Source organism: Neovison vison, chromosome 7 (genome assembly GCF_020171115.1).
Source record: "Neovison vison isolate M4711 chromosome 7, ASM_NN_V1, whole genome shotgun sequence".
In the NCBI taxonomy this organism is placed as follows: Eukaryota; Metazoa; Chordata; class Mammalia; order Carnivora; family Mustelidae; genus Neogale; species Neogale vison.
Window position 1 is genome coordinate 110,642,501 of NC_058097.1, and position 22,812 is coordinate 110,665,312.

Sequence of the window (22,812 nt, forward strand, 5' to 3'; positions counted from 1 at the left end):
TGTGAAGTGTGATGGAATGGGGATGACTCCCTCTTTTCCTGGGTGTGATGGCTGCCCAGAATAGCTTCTGACCACCCCTCCTCTGCAGAGCTGGAGGAAGTTCTTTTCGGTGCCTTTTTTAGAGAGAGAGAGACATGGGGACAAAAGCAGCCAAGGGTCTCATAGGACCAGAGTATGCATGTTTGATTAAGGAAGACTTGTGTCCTAAGGGGTTAATCTGGTCAGGGTCTTGCAGGTTAGGGATTGGGCTGAGTAACAGCTGCAAATCAGGAACACAATCTTCTCTGGGCCCAGCTAGGGACTACCACCACTTCTGTGTTCCGAGATTTTGAAGCAGCCCTCCTGTTGGCAGAGCCAGGCTGCCCAATTAAATAATTTCACAGAGGCATTTAGAGGCCAGAGGAAGTTTTATTACTTCACGTCTGTATGTTCCAGACTTTCCGACAAATTCAGACAACACAATAAGTCATCAAGTGAGAGCCATTTAAATAAGTCATGTTATTTGCTATCACCATAAACCTGCAGTCAATGTTATAGCATTCATAATTTAGAGACAAATGTGAAAATCCCTCTATACGGACATATTTAATCAGTGCTGAACTAGCCTTCAACTCCAAAGCCGTATGGTATTGTAGTCAACGGGAGAAGAGATAGTCCTTTAGCCCAGAGGAAGAAAGATTTGTTCTCAGTACCTAGTGCAGAACTAAGTTCTGTTGAGTTGGTACTTGTGGGCAGAGCTGTTACTGCCATGCAATTTATTTCTCTGTAGTGTCCTCTCTGTCCTTGGATTGTAAAGCATTATTAAGGAGTGAGAGTATGCATAAAAGCTAAAGAAAGTTCTAAAGAATTGGTACCTATTGTCCCAGGGGATGGTGGGGACCTTCGCAGATCTTTGGACTAAGACTTGTAGGTAGATTTCTTTCTGGCTCCTGGATTCATCCATACCCTGCCCAGGGCAAATTTTGGCAGGCTGAAATCATAAAAAGAAATGGGAAGATGACCCTGAAATCCATGGTGAGCAGCGTGTGCTGTTAGCATAATATATGCTGTCCTTTGTAAGCCAGAGACTTGATCTCTCAAGGAAGGCTTCCGGGCCAAAGTGCAATATGAAATGAACCTTGACAGATGTGTAGGATTTGGCTTTGTGAGGTCCGTCCAGACTGGGGAAAAAATGTGAGAAGAGAAGGTGGGAGGGACCGGGGCAGAAGGTGGTGAGGAGGTAGAAAAGGCACCAGGAGTGGAGACATGAAAGACAAAGAGAAAGCCAATTTGTAGAGTAAAAATGCCTTCATAAAGTATATCCTAATAGAAGGAAGTGTGAATGGGGAAAGGTTTTCTATTTATTGAGCTTCTACTATGGACCTCATATATTAGGTCATTAATCCCCAGAATGACTGTGCTAGATAATTATCATCTTTATTTAATAGAAGAAGAAACCGAACTCAAAGACGATATCCATCTCTCTGGACCCAAAGCACTGGTTCTTTCCAGGACATTCTCCCTCCCGAGTCCTCGAGTCAGGGGACTTAGCATTGGGAGATCCAGATTCTAATCTCTCTGGTACTTACAGGCCGGATTAAGTCATTGGACTTGAGTTTGTCATCTGTAAGACAGAGATGAGAAGACTTTGCTTACCTCCCGGGCTGTTGAGTAAAGTTAACCAAACTGTGTTCAATGATGCCCAGGATGTAGTAGGTGCTCACTAAGGCTCATAGTCTTGGACTCTTCTCCACAGAGAGCTAAGTGCCCCAGGAACACATGAGCACATGAGGGGCTCACTGAGCCTCTGTGCTCCCCAAATAAGGATGACAATAGTGCTAAGCACACCGCATTCCCATGCAGCAGGAACACATACACACCACAAGCAGCTAGTGAGTGCATACACACTCTCTCTTCACCCTTGTCCCTTGCTCAAGCCTGTCTTCTCCTTGGCCACCCTCAGCTCTGGAATGCCCGGAGAACAGCCATTTTGAGGAGTGCATGACGTGCATGGAGACCTGTGAGACGCTGGCCCTGGGCCCCATCTGTGTGGACAGCTGCTCTGAGGGCTGCCAGTGTGACGAGGGCTACGCCCTGCAAGGCAGCCAGTGTGTCACCCGCAGCGAGTGCGGCTGCAACTTTGAGGGCCACCAGCTTGCCACCAATGAGACCTTCTGGGTGGACGTGGACTGCCAGATCTTCTGCTATTGCAACGGCACGGACAACAGCGTCCACTGTGAGAGCATCCCGTGCAAGGGCGACGAGTACTGCATGGAGGAGGGGGGCCTCTACTACTGTCAGCCTCGCACTGACGCCTCCTGCATCGTCTCGGGCTACGGCCACTACCTGACCTTTGATGGCTACCCCTTTGACTTCCAGACCAGCTGCCCCCTTATCCTCTGCACCACAGGAAGCAGGCCAAGCTCAGACACTTTGCCCAAGTTTGTCGTCACAGCCAAGAATGAGGACCGGGACCCATCCCTGGCCTTGTGGGTCAAGCAGGTGGACGTGACTGTGTTTGGCTACAGCATTGTGATTCACAGGGCCTACAAACACACGGTGCTGGTGAGTAGTCCAGGCCAGACAGCAGGAAAGGAGCTGGGATGGGAGCGTGCGGGTTCGGGGTCAGCGGGCCAGGCTCCAGCTGAATCGGGCTAGCCTAGAATCCATGGAAAAACACAGGCTATTAGAGCAGAGAGGGGTCCTGGATATTTTCTATTGCTTTATCTTATACATAAGGACACTGAGCCTCAGAGAGAAAAATATTCTGCTCAAAGCACCGAGTTAGGAACAGAAATTGTATCCCTCCCAATGTAGCAGAGCATGTTGGAGAGAGCATAGACCTAGCTTCGAATCCCAGCTGGGCTACTGCTGTGTGTCCTCAGGCAGTCACTCCATCTGTAAAAGAGAACACATGCCTAGCAGGGCTTAGACGTCTGTCAGTGGTACTGCTACCCCATCTATCTCCTTCCCTTTATCGAGTCTAGGATGAGTCCTCTGCTCTGGCCTCCTTCCCACCTCCTCCTCTCTCCCCATTGGCCCCCATGAGATCCAGGAGTTTGGGAGTCTTGTACACATCTGGAGCCTTCAGCGGCCTCCTACAATCTTCCTACTTGCACCTCGGTGCCCTCTTTCTACCCTCCACTCCCTTGATGAAGATAGGGGCGGATAGGGCTGGAGGAGCTGGGTGTGCTCATCGTCCAGTCTGAGGACATCAGCTCCCGCAACAGACCCAGCCCCTCCTTCTCCCTGGTCTTGTTCTGAGCGGAACCCCTCAGGAGTGCTGATGAACCAGCCAGCAGTCCTGCTCCGGCATTTTGGAGGAGCTGATACAGGGTGTGAGCCTCTTAGCATAATCCTCACTGATCTGTGGCATAATTTATCTCTAAGGGGGGTCTCCTGTTTCACCTTGTATACATTCTCTGAAAAATGCTGAGCTCTTACTGGGGAGTTCCCTGAACAGCTCTCCAGATCTCTTTCCTTCCTTAGAATCTCCTCACCCGCCTTCTCTGACAGAGAGAAGCTTCCTAACTGCTTGCCCTTTCACGTTTATCCAAAAATGTGCCTTCTTGGCATCTAAGGCAGGGACTCGCCAGGCCTATTCCTCTTCCCTTCCTTGGATATGATATGCAAAGCCTGACTGCTTCCCTCGGCGCTTCCCAGAACCGTTGGCCCGTGTAGCCATGGCCGCGGGAATCCTATTTCCATTCCGGGGTGGGAGGTGCTCGTGTCTGACTCGCTCGGTACTTGTCCTGGGCTTCTTGAGGGCAGGACCTCTGCCTCATTCTTCCCTATGTGAAATGACTATCCAGGGCTCTGTTGTCAGGACACTCAACACATTTGTCAAGTGGATGAATGAGACAACAGAGCAGCCCCTTTCTCCTACGGTCCCCAGGACCTTCATTTTGCTGCTGGCCACGTCCTCATCAACCCGTGGGATGAAGCTGCTGCGGAGGCAAGATAGGAAGACATCGGAAGCCTGGCCTGGAGCCACATAAGACTCCCCACATGTCCCGACAGTCGAGGCTGCCTGTTGCAGGAACAGTGCTCGACTCCATTCTCCCATCATACGTGTGAAAACAAACACGCGGGCCATCTTGTCCATGCGGCCTGCGTTGTGTGAGTCTTCGCTCCTCATCTGATCCATTTCTACCCTTAGGTTTACACATTTTCATGCAGTTCCTTTCTCCTTGATATTCAACACCCACCATTCTACCTTTTAGAGTTTGTTTGTTTGTTTTCTTTTAAAAGTAACATTTGCTCATAGGTCCTGTCTCATGCAGTGTATGAGGAGACTGCATTTTCTGCCTTGTGTAACACACTTGGGCATTTAGGTGTATGGACCTCTGAGACTCATATGCTGTTTTCTGACCCAGTTATTTTCACAGGGAGACCACTGGGGCCTTGTGAACCGACCCTTCCTCTCTTTTGTGCTGTCCCTGCTCTCTCCCGTGGTGGCTGATTCCCTGCTCTCCCCTGCATGTCTCCCTCCCTTGCTTCCTGCTGTCGGGCCAAGGCCCTGATGGGTCAGCTCACCTTCCCGGCACGTGTCCCGCCCTGGTCCCATGGGATGTGTTCATGGCTAAAGGCATGAGCCACGGACACCACACTGCTTGCTTCTTCCCCTGTAAAGTGACGGAGAGGGAAGGCAGTGCTCATTTCCTGGGGCTGCCATCACAACATATCACAGACTAGGTGGTTTCAAGCAGCAGAACGTTATTCTCTCCCAGTTCTGGAGGCTAAGAATCCAAAATCAGCTCCCGGCTTCTGGCGGTTGTAGGCGATCGTTGGCCTGTGACAGCTTCACTGCAGTCCCTGCCTCGTCTTCACGTGGCCTCCTTCCCTCTGCACCTTCTGTTTCCTGGGCCGAGTCATGCTCCCCCTTTAAGGACGCCAGGCTTCGGATATGGCACCCGCCCCCACCCGGTATGACCTCATCTTGATGTGATGCACCTGCAAAGACCCTATTTTCAAATAAGGTCACCTTTACAGGTATCGGGGTGGTAGTGGGGTTTAAGACTTCAGCCTGTCTTTTGTGGGAGTGACACAGTTCAACCCACAAGAGGGAGTGAGTAATGGGCACTGAGGAGGAATTGATTAAAGGCGTGGAGTGGAGAATGCTAACCAGGGGATGTCTGTCTGTCTGTCTTCCTTCCTTCTTTTTTTTTTTCTTTCTAGATTTTATTTTATTTTTTTTAATTAAATATAAGGTATCATTTGCTTCAGGGACAGGTCTGTGAATCATCAGTCTTAGAGACAAAGGGAAAGAGAGAGAGCATGAGAGCACGAGCAGGGGGGATGGGCATACGGAGGAGAAGCAGACTCCAGGCTCAGCAGGGAGCCCAACCCAAAGCTTGATCTCAGGGCCCGTGGATCATGACCTGAGCTGAAGTCAGGCATTTAGCCTATTCAGCCACCCAGGCACTCCCAGAGTCTGTCTTTCTAAGTCACCCAGAAGTCCTAAGTGCTCAAGCTGCAAACCGTGTACGGCTTGCAAATCTCTGACATGCAGCTAGAGTTCAGGATGCTTGAAGGTTCTTTTCTTTGGGGGCCTGAGGGATAGATTTAGCATTTACTTTGAATTATTAATATGCATTACAGGATCTGCTTGTTCAATGATTTGCATTTGTTTTTCCCGTGATGTTATTATTAGTCACCCTCTCTCCCTGAGACAAGAATAATGACCATCACAATGACAGCGTGCAATGAAGTGTTGGGGGAAACACAGCAGGACCCCCCAGGTCACAGCTTGCGCTCCTAGAAGTGGAGGGACCGTGGAAGTGTTTCCTTAGGCTGCAGGGTCCCTTTATGCCTCTGACCTCGCCTTGCACTAAGAAGTACTGAAGGATGTAGGGAAACCACGAAGACAAGGGACGCTAGAAATAAACATGCTATCCCGGCGAGGTTTACAGGGGTGAGCAGTGGAAGGCAAGTCTCCTAAGGGCACCACAGCAGCCCACGTCTCAGCCGGCCACAGCCAGAGCTCCGCAGACATTTGGTCTCCCCTGCCGTGGCCGCTGGGCTTCAGCACAACCAGGTGCTTCATGGTCTAGGACAAGGGGACGTCTGTCAGGATCCTAACAGCCAGTGTCTTTAGTCACTTACGGCCATCCTGTGGCCATGAGAGAAGAGTGAACGTTTGGACAGCACCCCAGCTCAGGTTAGTTTGATGGGCTTATATTGAGGCTCATTCTGTGCCAAGCTCTGGGGCAAGAAGAATGAATCAGGGACACCTGGGTGGCTCAGTTGGTTGGACGACTGCCTTCGGCTCAGGTCATGATCCCGGAGTCCTGGGATCGAGTCCCGCATCAGGCTCCCAGCTCCACGGGGAGTCTGCTTCTCCCTCTGACCTTCTCCTCGCTCATGCTCTCTCTCACTGTCTCTCTATGTCAAATAAATAAATAAAATCTTTAAAAAAAAAAAAAAGAAGAATGAATCAGAAGTGACCTCTGTCCCAAGAGAGCTCAGAGTCTTGTGGCGGAGATAGATGTGTTAGCAGGTTATGGGGATGTCATGGAAAATGCTCCAAAAATGTGCCATGTCATGAGCGCACAGGTTGCCTCCTCCAGCCTCGGAGGCCTCAGAGAAGGCTTTCTGGAAGAGGTAACCCAGAGCTGAGCCTTAAAAGATTGTGTCAACCAGGCCGAGAATGAGATAAAAGCATTCTAGGAAAAGAAAACAAAGGACAGCTGGAGAAGCTATACACAAGCATCAGGGCCAGCTGCATAAAGGAAAGGTCTCTGCTAAAAATCTGGTATGTGGTCTTATTCCTAACACTTAGGTATTTGCAACACATGTCCTGACACTCACCCCCACGCCCTGTTCTCTTTCTCTCCATACCTTCCTGGTCCCTCCATCAGGCTCTGCCTCCATACCAGCCTCTCCCTTTTGGTGTCTCCTCTCCCTCAGCTTCCTCATTCTCTCCGTTTGTCCCTCACAGCGACAAAACAGTGCAGCTGAGATAGAGGCTTCAAAGGCAGAGAGAAGCCAAGCCTGCCCTTCTGAGTTGGAGGGGGTTCCTTTCTCGGGACACTCCTGGGCACGACAGAATCTGTAAGCTCTTTGGTTTGAATCTGGTCCTATTGCCTCCCTGCAAGGTGTGGCCTCCTGCTTGACACCCCATAACCAAGGATACAGAATGCAAGGAAATTCAAGAGGAAAAGCAGGCTGGTACACAGAAACATTTGGATGTACAGCTTTTAGTTTACTGGTGTGGGTCTTCCAGGCAGGCGGGAATCCCCTCAGCCTCCACTTCCCTCCATGACCTTGACATCCATATCCCCTATGTCTGCACAGGACCTACATCGCCACCTCCGGGGCTCCTGGTTGAGAAATCTGTGCTCCCCAGACACAGTCTCTCTCCTGCTCTTCCCCCTCTCCCCCCACACTCCTGAAATGACCTGTCTGCCATCGTCTTCACCTCCTCCCTTCTGGGTGCACAGAATGAGACATCCCCTCCCCTCCATGGCCACTCGCCACCAGTCCCTCTCTCTTTGGCCTTCTGGGGGATCTTGCCTGTTTGCCCTCTTCTCTCCCTCCTGTGTTAGGTCCTTCTCTTCAACCCATAAACATGTTCATTCTAAAGCAAACCTTGATGCGTATTCACCGCCAGCTTCAACTCAGTCCCTCTCCTCCCCTTCCCTTCCAGGTTCCTGGGGAGATGGATCTTCCTGGAAGATCTGCTTCCATATCTCCAATTTGTTGAACTGTGCCATCTGACTACTGGTCTCCTTGCTCTACTAAAGTTTTTTTTATGAAAGTCACCAGTGACTTCTTTTTTGCAAAATGAGTGGGTCTTTGTCAGATGTCATCTCATGGCCTCTGTCATGTATGACATTGCATACAAGGCCTTCCATGATCCAGGCCCTCCTACCTCCCCATCTTCACTACTCCCAAGGCCACATTTTTATGCTCTAACAGCACTAACTTGCTGCAGCTCTTCCTGCTTATCTCTCTAGTTGACCTGTACTTGGGCTGTGCCCTTTACTCGGGATTCCTTGTTCTTCATCTCATCCCTCCTTGACTGGCCAACACTACTCATCCTTTAGGACCAGGTGTGTGTGTATCATCTCTTGCAGGCATGCCTTGTGCTGTCCCCAGGCTGAATCTGGTGCCTGTGCATCTGTTTATCTTTATCATTGCTTTTATCAGGTGATGTTATTAGTATTGATTTATGGACTTCACTCTGCCACATGCCCTGTGCTTTATTCCAGCATTTAACCCAGTGCCTGGCACACAGTGGTGCCAAATGAATAAATAAATTCTTCCTAGACAAATATTCATAGAAGAGGAGATAGTCGACTTGCAATGAGAAGGGTAAACATTGCCCCATAGAGAGGGAGGACAAGGGGAAGGGCATCATTGCTGGGTTAGGTCGGGCTCCCTAGAGGCAGAATCTGACTTGGGGATTCTTGGGAAAGTGAGAGAAGCCCCAGAGGAAGATAGTTCAGCAAGGATGTGGTCTGAGCTGGAGACCAGCTTCAGCCTGGGCCACCAGGAGCTCTGGCACATGACCTTCACACAGAATTGATCCCCTGGTCCCCTGTATGGGTCTGTCATTGGCCAAGGGCTACCCTTGGGGTGGAAGGGGGCAATGGAGTAGAGTCATAACCTTCCGGGCTTCCAATAGGCCAAGACCACTGCCCACAGTCAACGGTGATGGAGGATGAGGTCCCCAGATAGGATCCAGAAAGAACCACCACACTTTCAGCAAAGGAAATGGCATGCAGCAAAAGACTGGCACAACTTGGTCCATCTGGGGAAAGGCAAAGTGTTGGGTATTGCTGGACTAGGGGAAGTAAGTGAGTTGGGTCCGAGAGATATGGGGGCAGGCCCTGGAGAACCCTCTTTGGGATCTGCTGAGTGTATGAGACATTTGACTCAAGCTATAGAGAGGGTTTGAAGTATTGGATTGATGGCTTTTAATTGCATTAAAAGATGCTGGAGTAGCAGCAGTGAGTGAAGGGAGGAGAAGGGCAATATCAGAGCAGGTAGACCAGGTGGGAGAATACTCAGTAGTCAGGGTAAAGGTGGTGAGGGCCAGAACCACAGCAGTAGCAGTGTGGTTGGGGGGTGTCGGATAAGGGGGGTGGAGATTAAGGTCAGAAGGGAAGGCATTTCTGGTCAGGGAGCAGTGTTAAAACACCCCCAGCAGAGCATCCACCTGCCTCTCTGGAGAAGACAACCTGCCCTCCTGGCCCGCACAGTAGTCTTATTTTCTGTCACGTACCCACCCAGCCAAGGACTATAGGATTTGGCTCATCTGAATCAAAATAGGGCAGTGCAAGGGCAATGCAGTTCCAGGGTTGTATGTTAAGGGATTTCCTTGTTTTACAAATAAAAAATATATGAGAGGAAACATGTATCAAGGGCCCTTTCAGTGTGAGGCATTGCTCTGGGCATCCGGCAGGGAGCGAGGGGGAAGATGGATATAAAGATCAATAAAGTGTGGTTCCTGCCCTCAAGTTGCTCATGATCTTGTAGGCGAGACAGAAATGTAGACAACTGACCATGATGTAAGGCGGATTGTGATGGTGCTTCAACGGTGGGGCCACATGGGCTTGAACTTGGCCAAAAGTGAACAAGAGCACAAATATAAATAACATTCTGGTTGCCCGGATGAGGGAGTGATTAACTCTCACCACAGGCTCGAACAGTCTTGCTTTATAGAAAAGACGACATCTGAGCAGGGTCTGGGGGCGGGAGGGTGGTTGATGGGTGAAGAATGGTGTTCCAGGTAGGAGGGACAGCAAAGTCAAATCATTCCTCCGGGGGAAAAAAAATCCCAAAGGAATGAATAAGTTGGGGTTTACCTAAAGCCGATCCACCATACAGCTGGAAATAGGAGCACTGGAGTTCTACAGTTTGGTATTTTAGTCTAAACTTTAATTGAATTCTTATTCCCCTCTCATTACTTTGGAGAAAACAGTTTGAACTCCTGGGGGAAATAATGCTACATAAACAGAAGGCATCGAAATAAATAGTTGTATTAGTGCACAAAGGATAGTCATTTAAGTCTGCTCAGATCCTAATAATAATAGTTGACTGACATAAATGACACTACTTGCCAAGATTACGTTCAACCTATTCCAACCCCCTCTGGGGCTGCGGCTCTCGAGCCGGATCGTTCGGAGAGGTGGGTGTTCTCTGGGCGCACCTCATTTCTCTACTGCAACCCTCTCTCTCCTGTAGGTCAACAATGAACGCTTATATCTGCCCCTGAAGCTGGGACATGGGAAAATAAATATCTTTTCCTTTGGCTTCCACGTGGTGGTGGAGACGGAGTTCGGCCTCAAGGTCGTGTATGACTGGAAGAGCTTCCTGTCGGTCACGGTCCCCAGGAGCATGCAAAACAGCACAGTGGGCCTGTGCGGCCGCTATAACAGCGACCCCGAAGATGATCTGGAGATGCCCATGGGTCTGCTTGCTTCCAGCGTCAACGAGTTTGGGCAGAGCTGGGTGCAGAGAGACACCTTCTGCCAGGTTGGCTGCGGAGACCGCTGCCCTTCCTGCGCCAAGGTGGAAGGGTTCTCCAAGGTGCAACAGCTGTGCAGCCTGATCCCCAACCAGAACGCCGGCTTCGCCAAGTGTCACAGCAAAGTGAACCCCACCTTCTTCTATAAGAACTGCCTGTTTGACTCCTGCATCGATGGGGGCGCCGTGCAGACCGCCTGCAGCTGGCTGCAGAACTACGCCAGCACCTGCCAGACTCAGGGGATCGCTGTGACGGGCTGGAGGAATTACACATCCTGCTGTGAGTCCTCCCCTGTCCCTCTCTCCCGGTACCTGGTTTCTGCGGGTAGGCCAGGAGTCCAACCCCATAGAAGTCCACGGAGCAGAGCCCTCTCAGGATACATATGCATTTGGAATTGGGTTTGATCTCTGAAACAAGATACACAACTTCCCAGAGCCTCCATTTCCCTATCCATAAAATGGGAATAATACCCTTTATTTCATGTGTTGCTCTAGAGATTAAATAAGATCACGTACATAGAGCACAGAGCACCACCGATGGCATTTGGACTCAGCAAGGGCACAATACACTTTTAAGAAAGGACTAATGGGGGAAGAGTGAGTTAGTCAGATAGTTACTTTGTTCTAGAACCTCATGGGCCCATCATGGTGCTGGTAATTTACATGTTTTCTCTAAGCATGCTGTAGTGTTGGATTCCTATATGTCATGTATCGGTCTTTGTGTTTATGAAACATAGTAGGATGTTAAAAGCATGAGAAAAAAGAATTAGAGCCCCTGGATTCAAGCCTTGCTCTGTCCTTAAACGCTGGTGTGACCTTGGAGCAATTTGCTTTTCCACCCTGGTTCTGAGTTTCCCCCTGATGATGCTTTGATAATGCCGCTGCCTATACCCTTTATGCTACAGAAACATCCAGAGGATCAAATTAGGTAATTGAAAGCATACCACGTTGTATGCATGCCAAGTGCTGTTGTTGTTATATTAATGGCTTGTTCTGAGCCAAGCCCAGTGCTAAACACTTTATCAACATTATCTCGTTTATTCTCCTCAATAACCCAATTAGTCAGGGAGAAACAGAGACTCAGAGGAGTTAAATAACTTGCCTAAGGTCATACAATCTCAGTGGCAAACTCAGGATTCGACCTTCTCACCCCAAAGCTCATGCTGTCAGCTCGTATACACTGTACTGGTGTGTTATGTACTGGAGTAATTCGCCTGCGTTGAGCACATCATAAAAGGAAAAGATGGGGCGGAGAAACCACTAGCGGTCTTTGGCCAGGCTGCCTCGGTCCATTTTCCCATCTCCATCTCATTAACGACAGCAAATCTCTTCTAGGCCTCGCTGTATGAAAAGCTTATCAATGGATGCTGAACACACAGAACTCTGTATGAGTGACTCAGTGGGGGTCTCAGAAAATAAACTCCCTTTCCACACTGGAAAAGGGGGGAATGTGGACGAAAACCCAGAAACAGGATTGTAGTTTAAGGCTCCCATGGCTGGTTTGCATTCCACACAACTGGATTCGTGTAGCGAGTGGGGGGAGGGTGGGAGGAAGTAGGGAGAGGGAGGGAGAGGTGCCAATACCATTTCAGCCAGGCTTGGTCCCTGAGGCGGCCAGCGGGAGTCACTGTCCAAACTAATTGGCCTCTGGTGACTTCAATGAAATAAATATGCTTATAAAAAAGTCAGGATCTGGATAAGTCCCCAGAGCTACTCTGGATTCATTGGGGTCAGCACCGTGGAGCCAGAGAGCTTGCCTTCACCTAAATCAGAAAACCAGGCTTTGGACCTAGGGAGCTAGATATGGTGCGGGATGGGGAACTCTGCTGGGAAAGAGACCAAGAGACTGGTTGCTTCCTCTTGAGACTTACAGTAAGGAGGCCTCTCTTTTCCTGTAGCCAGGTCGTGGTGGCTGAACTGCTCCCTGGGCAGCTGGGATGGGGGTCAGGGCATAATGGGTGCTAGAACCATTGCTCCTAGCTGCTGTGCACAGGGAAATCATAGACAAGAACTGTTTTTAGAGGGGGCTAATGTCATGAACACTCACGTTAAATGCCAGGTCTCAATTTTTGTCACTCATGGTAAGGAAAAGAAATTGTGCGGGGAAGCCCCTTTCTTACCCGAGAGGAAGACACTGCCCCTGCCTCTATCAAGCTTGGACCTGTAGAACTCAAAGCAATGCAGTTTTTCTGGGGAAACAGTTTTGAAAAGGCAGACTCTTTAGGATACGAAGACCATTGTTTCTTGTTCTTCTGCCTCCTCAAAGTTCTGCACAGACATGGGTTGCCTCCTTTATATATAGTAATGGGGAGCTCTATCCAAGGCACTCAGAGCAGAGTCTGTCCTGCTTCACCCTCGGCCTTGAACCCCATCCCTGCCTAGACCAGCTGCCTGCCAGGGTCAGTTAGACCTCCCCTGACCTTGGCATTTCAGGACGGGGGCAAAGATCCAAAAGAGAGCTCCTGGGGAGATGCTGATAGTGACTGGGGGAAAAAAAAGAAATGCTAAAATAAGAGAAAAAATTATACTTTAAAGAAGGTATGTGGGTGGGGATGGGGGGCGGGCGCAGTTGGAGGCAGCTGAGTTTTCCATTTTGAATTTCAGAAGCAGAGAAAAGCTGCAGGAGACTGAGTCCTAACTCGGGCATTCCATCTGAGAGACTGGTGAACACAGAAAGCCTGTCTTCAACAGGGTGGTTTGTAACCGTATGGAACGTGGTGGAATGTCTGAGAAGCGAGGGCGGGGTTCACGGCCCCCTGCCCCCCAGGAATTAATCCAATTCAACACTCACATGTCAAAATACGAGAAATGGTGTTTTCAGGAAGAAACGGGGTAATACAGAATGGTCGTTTAAACTTACCCCTTATTGGTGACAAGGCAGAGTGCTGCTGTTTTTCAACGATATTGGCTATTCCTATCAATGGGATAATTTATTACCCAATTACCGTATTTGTAAATGCTTTGGAAAACTTCTCCACCCAAGTTGAACAAATAGGTTTAGACAGGGAGAGGGAGGTCTGTTGTCTTAATTACTAAGCCGTCCTTAAAATTCATTCAGCTGGGTCTGTCCTTTCTTCAGCCCCTTCATGGGGGACTTAAATTAGCATTGTAGATGGTGAGTGAGCATACAGTAAGCCATAGGCGAGGAAGACTGTAAACGCCTAGCAGTGACTTGGCTCTGACTATGTGCCGGACACTATTCTACGTGCGATATGAGTCCTCACTCATGTTCTCCACCCAGCCACCCCGTAAAGCAGGTGCTATTAATAGTCCCATTTTCTAGAGGAGGAAAGTGAAGCTCTGAGAAATGCTGGAACTTTCCCAAGGAAAGTGGCTACAGCCAGTGCACCTTCCACTGGGCACTGCTGCCTCTCTGACCCTGGGAGGACCAGGGACCTGGGAGACTGGAGACCCTTCGCCCCGACGCTGCAGGGTCTTACAGGACCTCTGCATAGGATCAGGTCTGTGGGGGCTGTCTTCCAACTTGCGTGGGCCACTGTGAGAATTAAGTGGGCTGATGTCTCATCATCCCTGCCACGCCGTGCATGACACCTGGCGAGTGCTCAGACAGAACTGAGTGTCATTTTCATTTTTCCTTTCTTATTCAGAGTCCTGGATCCCAAGTCTGGTAATTAGGGGTTCTCTCACAGATTTCTCTGCAGATCCAATAAATTCTTCTCCTAATACAACTGTTCCCACCATAATAGCAGAAGCTGTCCTTGAAATACCAGGCAGTGGACTAGGAGCTTTGCAAAATACACCTCATTTTCTCTTAACAACTACTTGGTGAGGGAGATATGAGCTTCCCTTGACAGAGGAGGAAATGGGCTTCGAAAAAGTAGGTACCTATCCAGGTGATAGTGCTAGTTAGCGCCAGATCTAGGGCTCAAACCAGTCAGCTCAATTCCACAGCCCTTGTCCACTGCATTGTATTTCATCACTTTTCGTGGCAATCTATGCCCCCCAAGGCACAAAGGCTAAATCCATCAGTGTACTGGCCACGACAAGAGCCACATTCGTGGCCACAGTGGAAATCCAAGGATAGAGCCATCATCCCCCACAGCTCTCATACTTCATTGGGGTGGCAAAAATCAGTATTAGGAACTTTAAAGTTTGTACTCAAGAATCTAACGTTTATTAATCCTACCTCCCCTGTTCTTGGGACTGTTTTGGGTGTCACAGAAGAATCCAAAGTACAAAATAGGTTAGAGTCTAGTTGGGGAAATGGGGCCAGCATACTTGGGACAATGAGCATTTCTAAATAGCTGGTGTGTCTTCTCGGATATTAAAATGTATTGTAGAGCTTCAGTAACAAGACCGAGTTAATGCTGGGACATGAATAGAAAGATCAACCAGTGGGAAGATGAGAAAAATCCAGAAATAGGCCCAAACATTAAAAGAGAAATTAGTATTCCATAAAGCAGGCATTTCAAATTACTGGGGAAAAATGTATTCTTTAATAAATAGGCAAGGGACAAAGGACAAGTAGAAGGGGGAAATAGCTAAATCCCCGCTTTACTTCTCACCCAAAAATAAAATCCAAACAGAATCAAGATCAAACATAAAAATGTCAGTTATAACAGTACTAGGAGAAGACAAAGGCATTTTTGTTCTCATGTTTGGTAATCTTGCAACAGAAAGGGCCTTTCTAAGCAAAATGCCCAAAGCGAGAAGAAAAGCCTGATAAATTTGATACCTTTTAAAATTTAAATTTCTATATGACAAAAATATAATCAAATACAGGTTCCCCTCCAACCTGCCAAAAAAGAAGCAATTTAAAAGCCAACAGTAAATACTTTGTAACACATGACAGACAAAAGTCTATTTTTAATTTTTAAAAAGCTTTTACATGTAATACAAAAATTCAACACCATAAAATGCACAGAGGACATGGAAAAGAAATTCACAGAGGAAAACATACAAATGGATTATAAACAAGTGAAAAGCTGATCAAAGAATGCAAACTAAGTAAGGCTATAGTAATTTTTTTCAATTTTTTAATTGCGGTAAAATATACAGAACATAAAATTTACGTTCTTTTTTTAAACTCATTTTTAAGTTCAGTGACATTAAATACTCACATTATGTATTCACATTGCTGTGCAACATCCACCACCACCCCTCTTCAGAACCATATTTATCTTGCAAAACTGAAGCTCTATGCCCATGAAACACTAACTCCTCATGCCCCACCCATCCAAGCACCTGGCAGCCTATTGTTCTGTTTCCTATGGCTATGAACTTGAAGACTTTGGATACCTCCTCTAAGTGGAATCACACAGCATCTGTCTGGGTAGCTTATTTCACTTAGCATAATGTCCTCAAGGTTAATTTCTGCTGTGGTATATTGCAGAATGTCCTTCCTTTTTAAGGCTGACTAATATTTCATTGTGTGGATATACCACATTGGCTTTTCTATTCATCCATCCAGTGATGCTTGGATGGCTTTCATATTTTACCCATTGTGAAAAAGGTGGCTATGAACATAGGCGTATAAAGGTCTCTCTGAGAAACTTTTTTTCAAATTTTTTGAGCATAGATCTAGAAGTGGAATTGCTGGATCACATGATAATTCTATTTTTAATTTTTTGAGGAGCTACTATATTGCTTCCCACAGCGACTGCACTATTTTCCATTCCTACCAAACTGGCCAAGGGTTCCAATTTCTCTGCACCTTTGCCAACACTGGGTTTTCTGAGTTTTTTAAATAGTAGCCATCCTAGTGAGTGTGAGGTGGTTTCTCATGGTAGTTTTGATATTTATTTCCCTGGTGATTAGTGATATTGAGCATATTTCCTTGTGCTTAATGGCCATTCGCGTATCATCCTCTTTGGAGAAATGTCTATTCAAGTCCTTTGTCCATTTTTGAATTGACTTTTTGTTGTTGTGGTTGAGTTGAGTTTTACGAGTTCTCTATATATTCAGGGTAGTAATCCTATATATATGAGATTGAGATATGTATATATTATATTTATGTATGACATTTAACCTTATGCATTTCTAAGGATCAGAGGTTTGGTGCTACACACTCAGCAAGGATGTGTGAAAATAAACCTCTTCATATAGTGCTGGTAGGAGGATGAATTGGCATAGCCTCTTTAGAGGGCAATTGGGTTGCATCTATCAAAAATTTAAACATAGGAACCCTTTGACCCAGTAATTCCACTTCCATGGTTTTATTATACAGAGTCATTACTCATGAGGTCAAAGCTATATGTCTATGGATGTTCACAGCAGCATCATTATAAACAGAAAATACACATACCAGGTAACAGTGCAAAAACAGTAATTCAAGGGTAATGGAAGGAATACTGTCATGAAAAAGCAATGAGCGGGAAAATATGTACATTATGCTCCCATTCATGTGAAAAAATGGGAATGGAATACACACATGCGTGCATGTGTGCGTGCACACACACACCTGGGTACTTCTATATGCATAGAAAATTTCTAGAAGATTCTACTCTAATTTGTTACCAGAGGTTGCTTTTCTGTTGCACTTTTACTTGTATGGCTTCCATTGTCTACCACAGGCAAGGTAGTACCTTCTACATTAAATGTTTTAAAAAAAATCTAGATCATGGTATTGGTTACATGAATCTATACACGTAAAATGCATGCAAAAAAGTCCAATTTTACCATTAGGTAATATAAAAAATAAAATGTGCCCCAAATGTATACTGTATGTGGTATAGAGAAGTTCCCACATGATAGTACTTGTGCTTTTCATATACGTTGATTAAAATAATAGCTTCTATAGAACTTTCCAGCAAACCTGTCTTTAAAGATTGGCGAACACTGAGCGTTTACGTGCTAAGCACTGTCCAGGCACGCAGACTCACAGAACTCCTGCCCCCGAGGCCGCGAAGTCGGTGCCGGAAGTGTGTGCATTTCACAGGGAAGCAGCTGGGCCGAGAGGCTAGGTAACTGGCTTCAGTGTCCTGCAGCTCGCCCCAGACGCCTGCTCTTCTCCAGGACCCTCACTGCCTTCCCCAAGAGCTTCCACACGCATCTGAAAATGGTAGAGCGTAGTTCACACCCACACGCACACGCGCCGCACACTTGCCTCCTCAGAAATCCGGGGATCGGGCACCCCGTTACGGACAGTTTATGTACTCCTGGCTTCGAAAAGATTCTGCGGAAGTTCTGGGGTGAAGGCCAGTTGCCATTGGTGTAAGGGTCGGGGGCGCTCCGCCCGCGAGAGGGGGCTCCCCCGCAGAGGGCACGAGGAGGGCATGCATAAGGTACAATGCGAGCGTGGAGCGCCCCGGAAAGCATGGGGGCGCCGGACGGAAGCCCAGACGCACGTGAGGAGGGGGATGGGGCGTGGAGGCCGCAGGTCAGAGCGAGCCCCCAAAACAGGGCTGAGTAGAACATAAAGAGTACCGGAGGGAACCCCAAGAACCGCATCCGCTTGCGGCCCAGCATTTAAGCGGGAGGGAGGCGGACGGAGGCTTTCCGGAAGCGGAGTGGCTGCAGGAGAGGCTGCGCGCGCACTCCCCATCGGGCTCCGCCTCCCTGAGCGCGGGAAGCCGCCCCGAAGGCGCGAGGCCTGACGCGTGTGTGCGCCTTGTGTTGCAGCCGTCACCTGCCCGCCCAACAGCCACTACGAGAGCTGCGTGAGCGTGTGCCAGCCGCGCTGCGCCGCCATCCGCCTCAAGAGCGACTGCAACCACTACTGCGTGGAGGGCTGCCAGTGCGACGCGGGCTACGTGCTCGACGGCCGGAGCTGCATCCCGCCGCACAGCTGCGGCTGCTACGCCGACGGCAAGTACTACGAGGTAGGCCCGCCCGCCGCGTCCGCCCGCCAGCTCCCCCGGTTAGGGAGAGATGGTGCCTCTCTATGGGACCACGAGGGCAGGTCGGGTGAGGCCCCGGCTCGCGGAGCCGCCGACGGGGCAAAGCGCTGGGGCCTCCCTGCCCGCCTGGCCCCGGCACCGGCGAGCCTCCCGCGCTGGCCCACGCTCCCCGCGGGCATTTGGGTCTCAGCCCCCGCGGTGCCTTCTCCAGGCCCTTCCTTCCCTGTCCCGTGAATCTCGGTGAGCGCTTCCGAGGCGGCCGTGGTGGGGAAATAATGGCGGCTGGAATCCGACATTGTAGCTGTCTCAGCTGAGGACATTTTTAACCGGAAAATACAGCGCTCGAGGCCAAGAGGAATGGCCTTGGTTCTTCAGGCTACTGAAGAGCCTCGAAAGCGTGTGAAGGCCGCCATCTCCTCGTGGCCGTTTGTCACTCCGGGACCGTCCCCAGAGAGTTCTGTCCGGACCGTTCAATGCTGTTGTCCCCTCCCCCCCCTCTTCTGCCCTTCGCTTCCCTCTCTGGGGGGGCTTCAGCGGAGAGCTGAAGAAGTCGCCCTTCGCAGACATCACTCCTTAAGACCTTCCGCGACAGCTCCCTGAATCATGCACGTTCTGTGCTTTGAAACCTTTCTTTATGTGCCCTATACCAAGCTAGAAAAGGCCTGCCCTGGAGAAAGTGCTTTGTCTGTGGTCCTGCCTCAAGCCGGGTCTCTGCTTCGGTGACGTGCTGGCGAGGAGACTGGTAACAACTGCAAGTACGGAGTATCTGCTCCCGCAGATCTCGGTGTTGGAGGTGCTGCCGGGGACGACGAAGCATGTCCCCTGCCTTGAGGAACTTGAACGTCTGTTCAGGAGAAACAGGCACTTTAAAGAACAAGAGAATGATGACAAAATAACACATCAACGAGTGAAAAATCACACCCTACAGAACTCATCAATTTTAAATGAAAAAGAATTGCAGCACTTAAAAAAAAAATCTAATTGAAACGTCTGGATTGGAAGTAAATTAGGCAAAAAATAAAGAATGTCTCCTTTTTGTAAAAATGTATCACCTCGTTCAAGAACCACCAGGTTGAATTTACTCTGAGAGTAAATAAAAGAGAGGGAATGTGGAAGTTGCTTTAGGTTCATGGTCAGTGGGAAATAGGCTTCAGTGTCCAAAGACAATGCAGAAGATTAGAAAACAATCAAGACTTTCGGAGAGAGGTGAGTTTAGCTCTTAGAAATACTGCCTATTTGAAAGGCAAAGGCAGAACACATGAGAAAAAAATAAGGTGTTCCTTTTCTCATGGTCTCAGAGGAGAAATAGCCAGACTCAAAGCTGAAAAAGCCCTCTTGCAATATCTGCTCCCTGGTCCGGAGACTTTACTGGCATGTCTGCATCCATTAGGGGTGACTTGCCCCCCTCAGCAGGGATGTTGGGTGTCTGTGGCATCATGGAATGGAGCCGGGTTTGAGCGTCACTGAAGCACACCGCTGGTGGTGGGGCACTGAGCAAACTGTGTCATTGCCCTGTACTTTGGGTGCCCCATCCATGAAATGTAGCACAAATACCAGCTCTGTACCGTTGTTGTACAAATAATGTCCGCCAGGTGCCTCACCTTGTGCCTGGCACTGAGCAGCCCAGTAATCGGGAGATCCGATTGTGTTCGTTGTTTTTATTCCCTTGAGTAACATTTTGTCAAAAAAAAAAAAAATCCAAGCATGTTAATGAAATGATGCATATAAAAGCCCTTGGAACACTCAGGAAATAACTCCGAGGCTATTAGCACTATAAACATGATTATCTGATTTTCATCAGATAGTCAGTGGGATTTGACAATGGTTTCTATCTGGGAAGTAGCAAACTCACAGAACAAATAATCCACATCTCCTTGCCACCGTTCAAACAAGCTTGGGGGCCTGTTTATACAACACATTTCTTTGGAAATAAAGGGAGAACACATCTAGCCATTAGCATGTAAGGTAGTCACCCAGCTGTCATTGCCAGGTCTAATTAAGGTAAAGGAAGCCGCACTGGGCCCAGTGACTCCCCTGTGAAGCTAGTTTCATGATCAAGTTCTCCTGTGGGATGAGTTATTTACCCTTTATCATATCCACATATGCCAGGTTATTTTTCTCTTTCTGCCCATGTAATGTCTGACTTCTTATCAGAGAGAGGCCAGACCATCCACTCAATTATTCTGCAAATCTGATAAGAGAAATGAAGTCAATTTGCAAGGCGGCTGGCACCCGAAATATTTTTCAGGTCTGGAAGGAGGGAAGACTTGGTTCCAGGAATGAGCTTACTTTGAGGATGAAAGAAATAGCAGTGGCATCTTGACATGCACTGCACTGGGGAAACTTGTTCTGGAGATCTCGTTCTCTATTTACCTTCAAATCCGAGTCATATCTGTTTGTCATAGTCGGAATTTTGATAAGTCTATCCTTGAAGCTGGAAACAGTGACCAGGCAGCAGAGGCCTTCTTGTGCCTAGTTCAAACACCTTCTCTGGAGAGTGCTGTGCTGGTCAATTGAATTAGTGCCTACACTGTGGTCTTAGGACCAGGTCTACTTGTTGAGACCACACCCCACCTGGACAATCATGATCAATTTCCAACAGTTCCCTGGAGTTCTCAATCTAGAACAAGGGCAAGTTCAAGAGCACAAACTCCACCAAATACAACTGGGTCTACAGATGATTGCTTGTTTGGGGAAGAATAGGAAATTATAGGCTGCCACCATGGGGGATAGGCTTTGCTACAGGTATTTTATGTAACTATATAATTTCTCACCTTCCCAAGTAGGATGAATGGCTCTTCTCCAGTAAGAACAGTAGCTACAATTTATTGAGTGCCTACGCTATGCCTGGAAACATGCCTTATAATTTAATCTTCACAGCTGCCCTGTAAGACTGTATTATTACCTCCAATTGAGAGCTGAGCCAAGGAAGGTTCTGGAAAGCTGGTAGTGCTCCTCAGAGTGGACACGGAGGGTCCAGGGCTGGGACTGAAACCCAGAACCTCCCTGTTCTCTAGATTTCTCCCTTCAGAACACGAAGGAATGGAGGTCCTTGCCACTGCAGTAAATTCCAAGTAGATAGATATAAAGACAAAGTTTGGAATGGCCGTACTCAGCAAATGTTGAAATGACTCATCATAGGAATTGGTTATAACTTTCTTTTAACCTATTTAAGAGACGAAAGGGCAGTTTTTATCATTCTTGAGCGAACTGAAATTTCATCCTCGAAGTGGAGCCGGTTCTTGGCGGGACTGATTTCCCACCAAATATTTTTCCTTTTCACTTACTTCGACTAACAGCTAGACATTCACAGGTTGCTTGTGCTTAGTTCTACAATCCAGCTATATAAGAGTCCCAGGTTCTTGACTAAAACCAATAAAGACTAACTTGTATGTTGTCTGGCATGTGAGTGGCATGGAACTAATGTCACGTTTGCGTGGAAGCAGCCCCCCTCCTGCTCCCTGTTGCAAATGCCAGACCCCTTGGAGGGAGGCTAGCCCAGCCCGGAACAGGGTCCGGATGCAGGGACGCCCCCGGGAGGGAGGGGGTCCTCGCCCTGTGCACAGCCCGGATTTAACGTCGCGGTCTCTCTTGCAGCCCAAGCAGCTGTTCTGGAACAGCGACTGCACACGGCGCTGCCGCTGCTTCCGTCGCAACCTCATCCAGTGCGACCCGCGCCAGTGCAAGTCGGACGAGGAGTGCGCGTTGCGCAACGGGGTGCGCGGCTGCTTCAGCACCAAGACTTCCTACTGCCTGGCTGCCGGCGGCGGTGTCTTCCGCACCTTCGATGGCGCCTTCCTCCGCTTCCCCGCCAACTGCGCATTCGTGCTGTCCACCATCTGCCAGAAGCTGCCGGACATCTCCTTCCAGCTCATTATCAACTTCGACAAGTGGTCGGCGCCCAACCTCACCATCATCTCGCCCGTCTATTTCTACATTAACGAAGAACAGATTCTCATCAACGACCGCAACACTGTCAAGGTGACGGGTCTGTCATTGATTCGTAAGACCACCCGGAAGGAGGCCTTGGCTAGGGGGCATTGGGGTTTTCCCAGACAACCCAGTGTGAGGATAATAGATTGTTCCTCTGCATATGCCCTCCACAGATGACCAGATTTTCAGGAATGAAAGTCTAAACATTCCACAGGTGTGAGAACGGGCCTTTGCTAACCATTCTGGGGCCAGTAATGACCACGTGGGTGCTAAAAGAGTCTCAGGTGATAAAATGGTAGATAAGTCAGCTTTAACTCTGCATTAATTTCCAAAAAGCATCTTGTTTTTAAGAGCCTTTAAAAGTACTCTTGGCTCTGTTCAGCTGTACCAAGACAAGCTCTTTCATTTCTGCTCTCCTTTCTAAAAGCCAGGTGAAGGCAAGCATTTGCCTATAAAAATAATGACCTCGCTAAAAGCCTTATGGAGCATCCCCCACTATCAGAGGGCTCCATGATGACATAGCAAATGAAAGAAAATGGGAGGCTGAAAACTGGGATTTCTCTTAGGTTGGCCCTTCCTTAGCCTGGCTGGCTGGCTCAGGTGAATCTTAGACTGGCAGATTAAATAA

The 22,812-nt window shown here is 48.5% G+C and overlaps 1 protein-coding gene across 2 annotated transcripts in view; it reads left to right on the forward strand.

The window, feature by feature from the left end:
* LOC122912377 (tubulin-specific chaperone cofactor E-like protein) overlaps positions 1–22,812 on the forward strand; it is a 156,859-nt gene that overhangs the window by 118,759 nt on the left and 15,288 nt on the right. For both annotated transcript variants that reach the window (XM_044258063.1, XM_044258064.1), the window contains 4 exons: positions 1,943–2,544; positions 10,171–10,732; positions 18,034–18,233; positions 21,849–22,232. In XM_044258063.1, the coding sequence (XP_044113998.1) occupies positions 1,943–2,544; positions 10,171–10,732; positions 18,034–18,233; positions 21,849–22,232 (1,748 nt within the window). The remainder of the gene's footprint in view (positions 1–1,942; positions 2,545–10,170; positions 10,733–18,033; positions 18,234–21,848; positions 22,233–22,812) is intronic.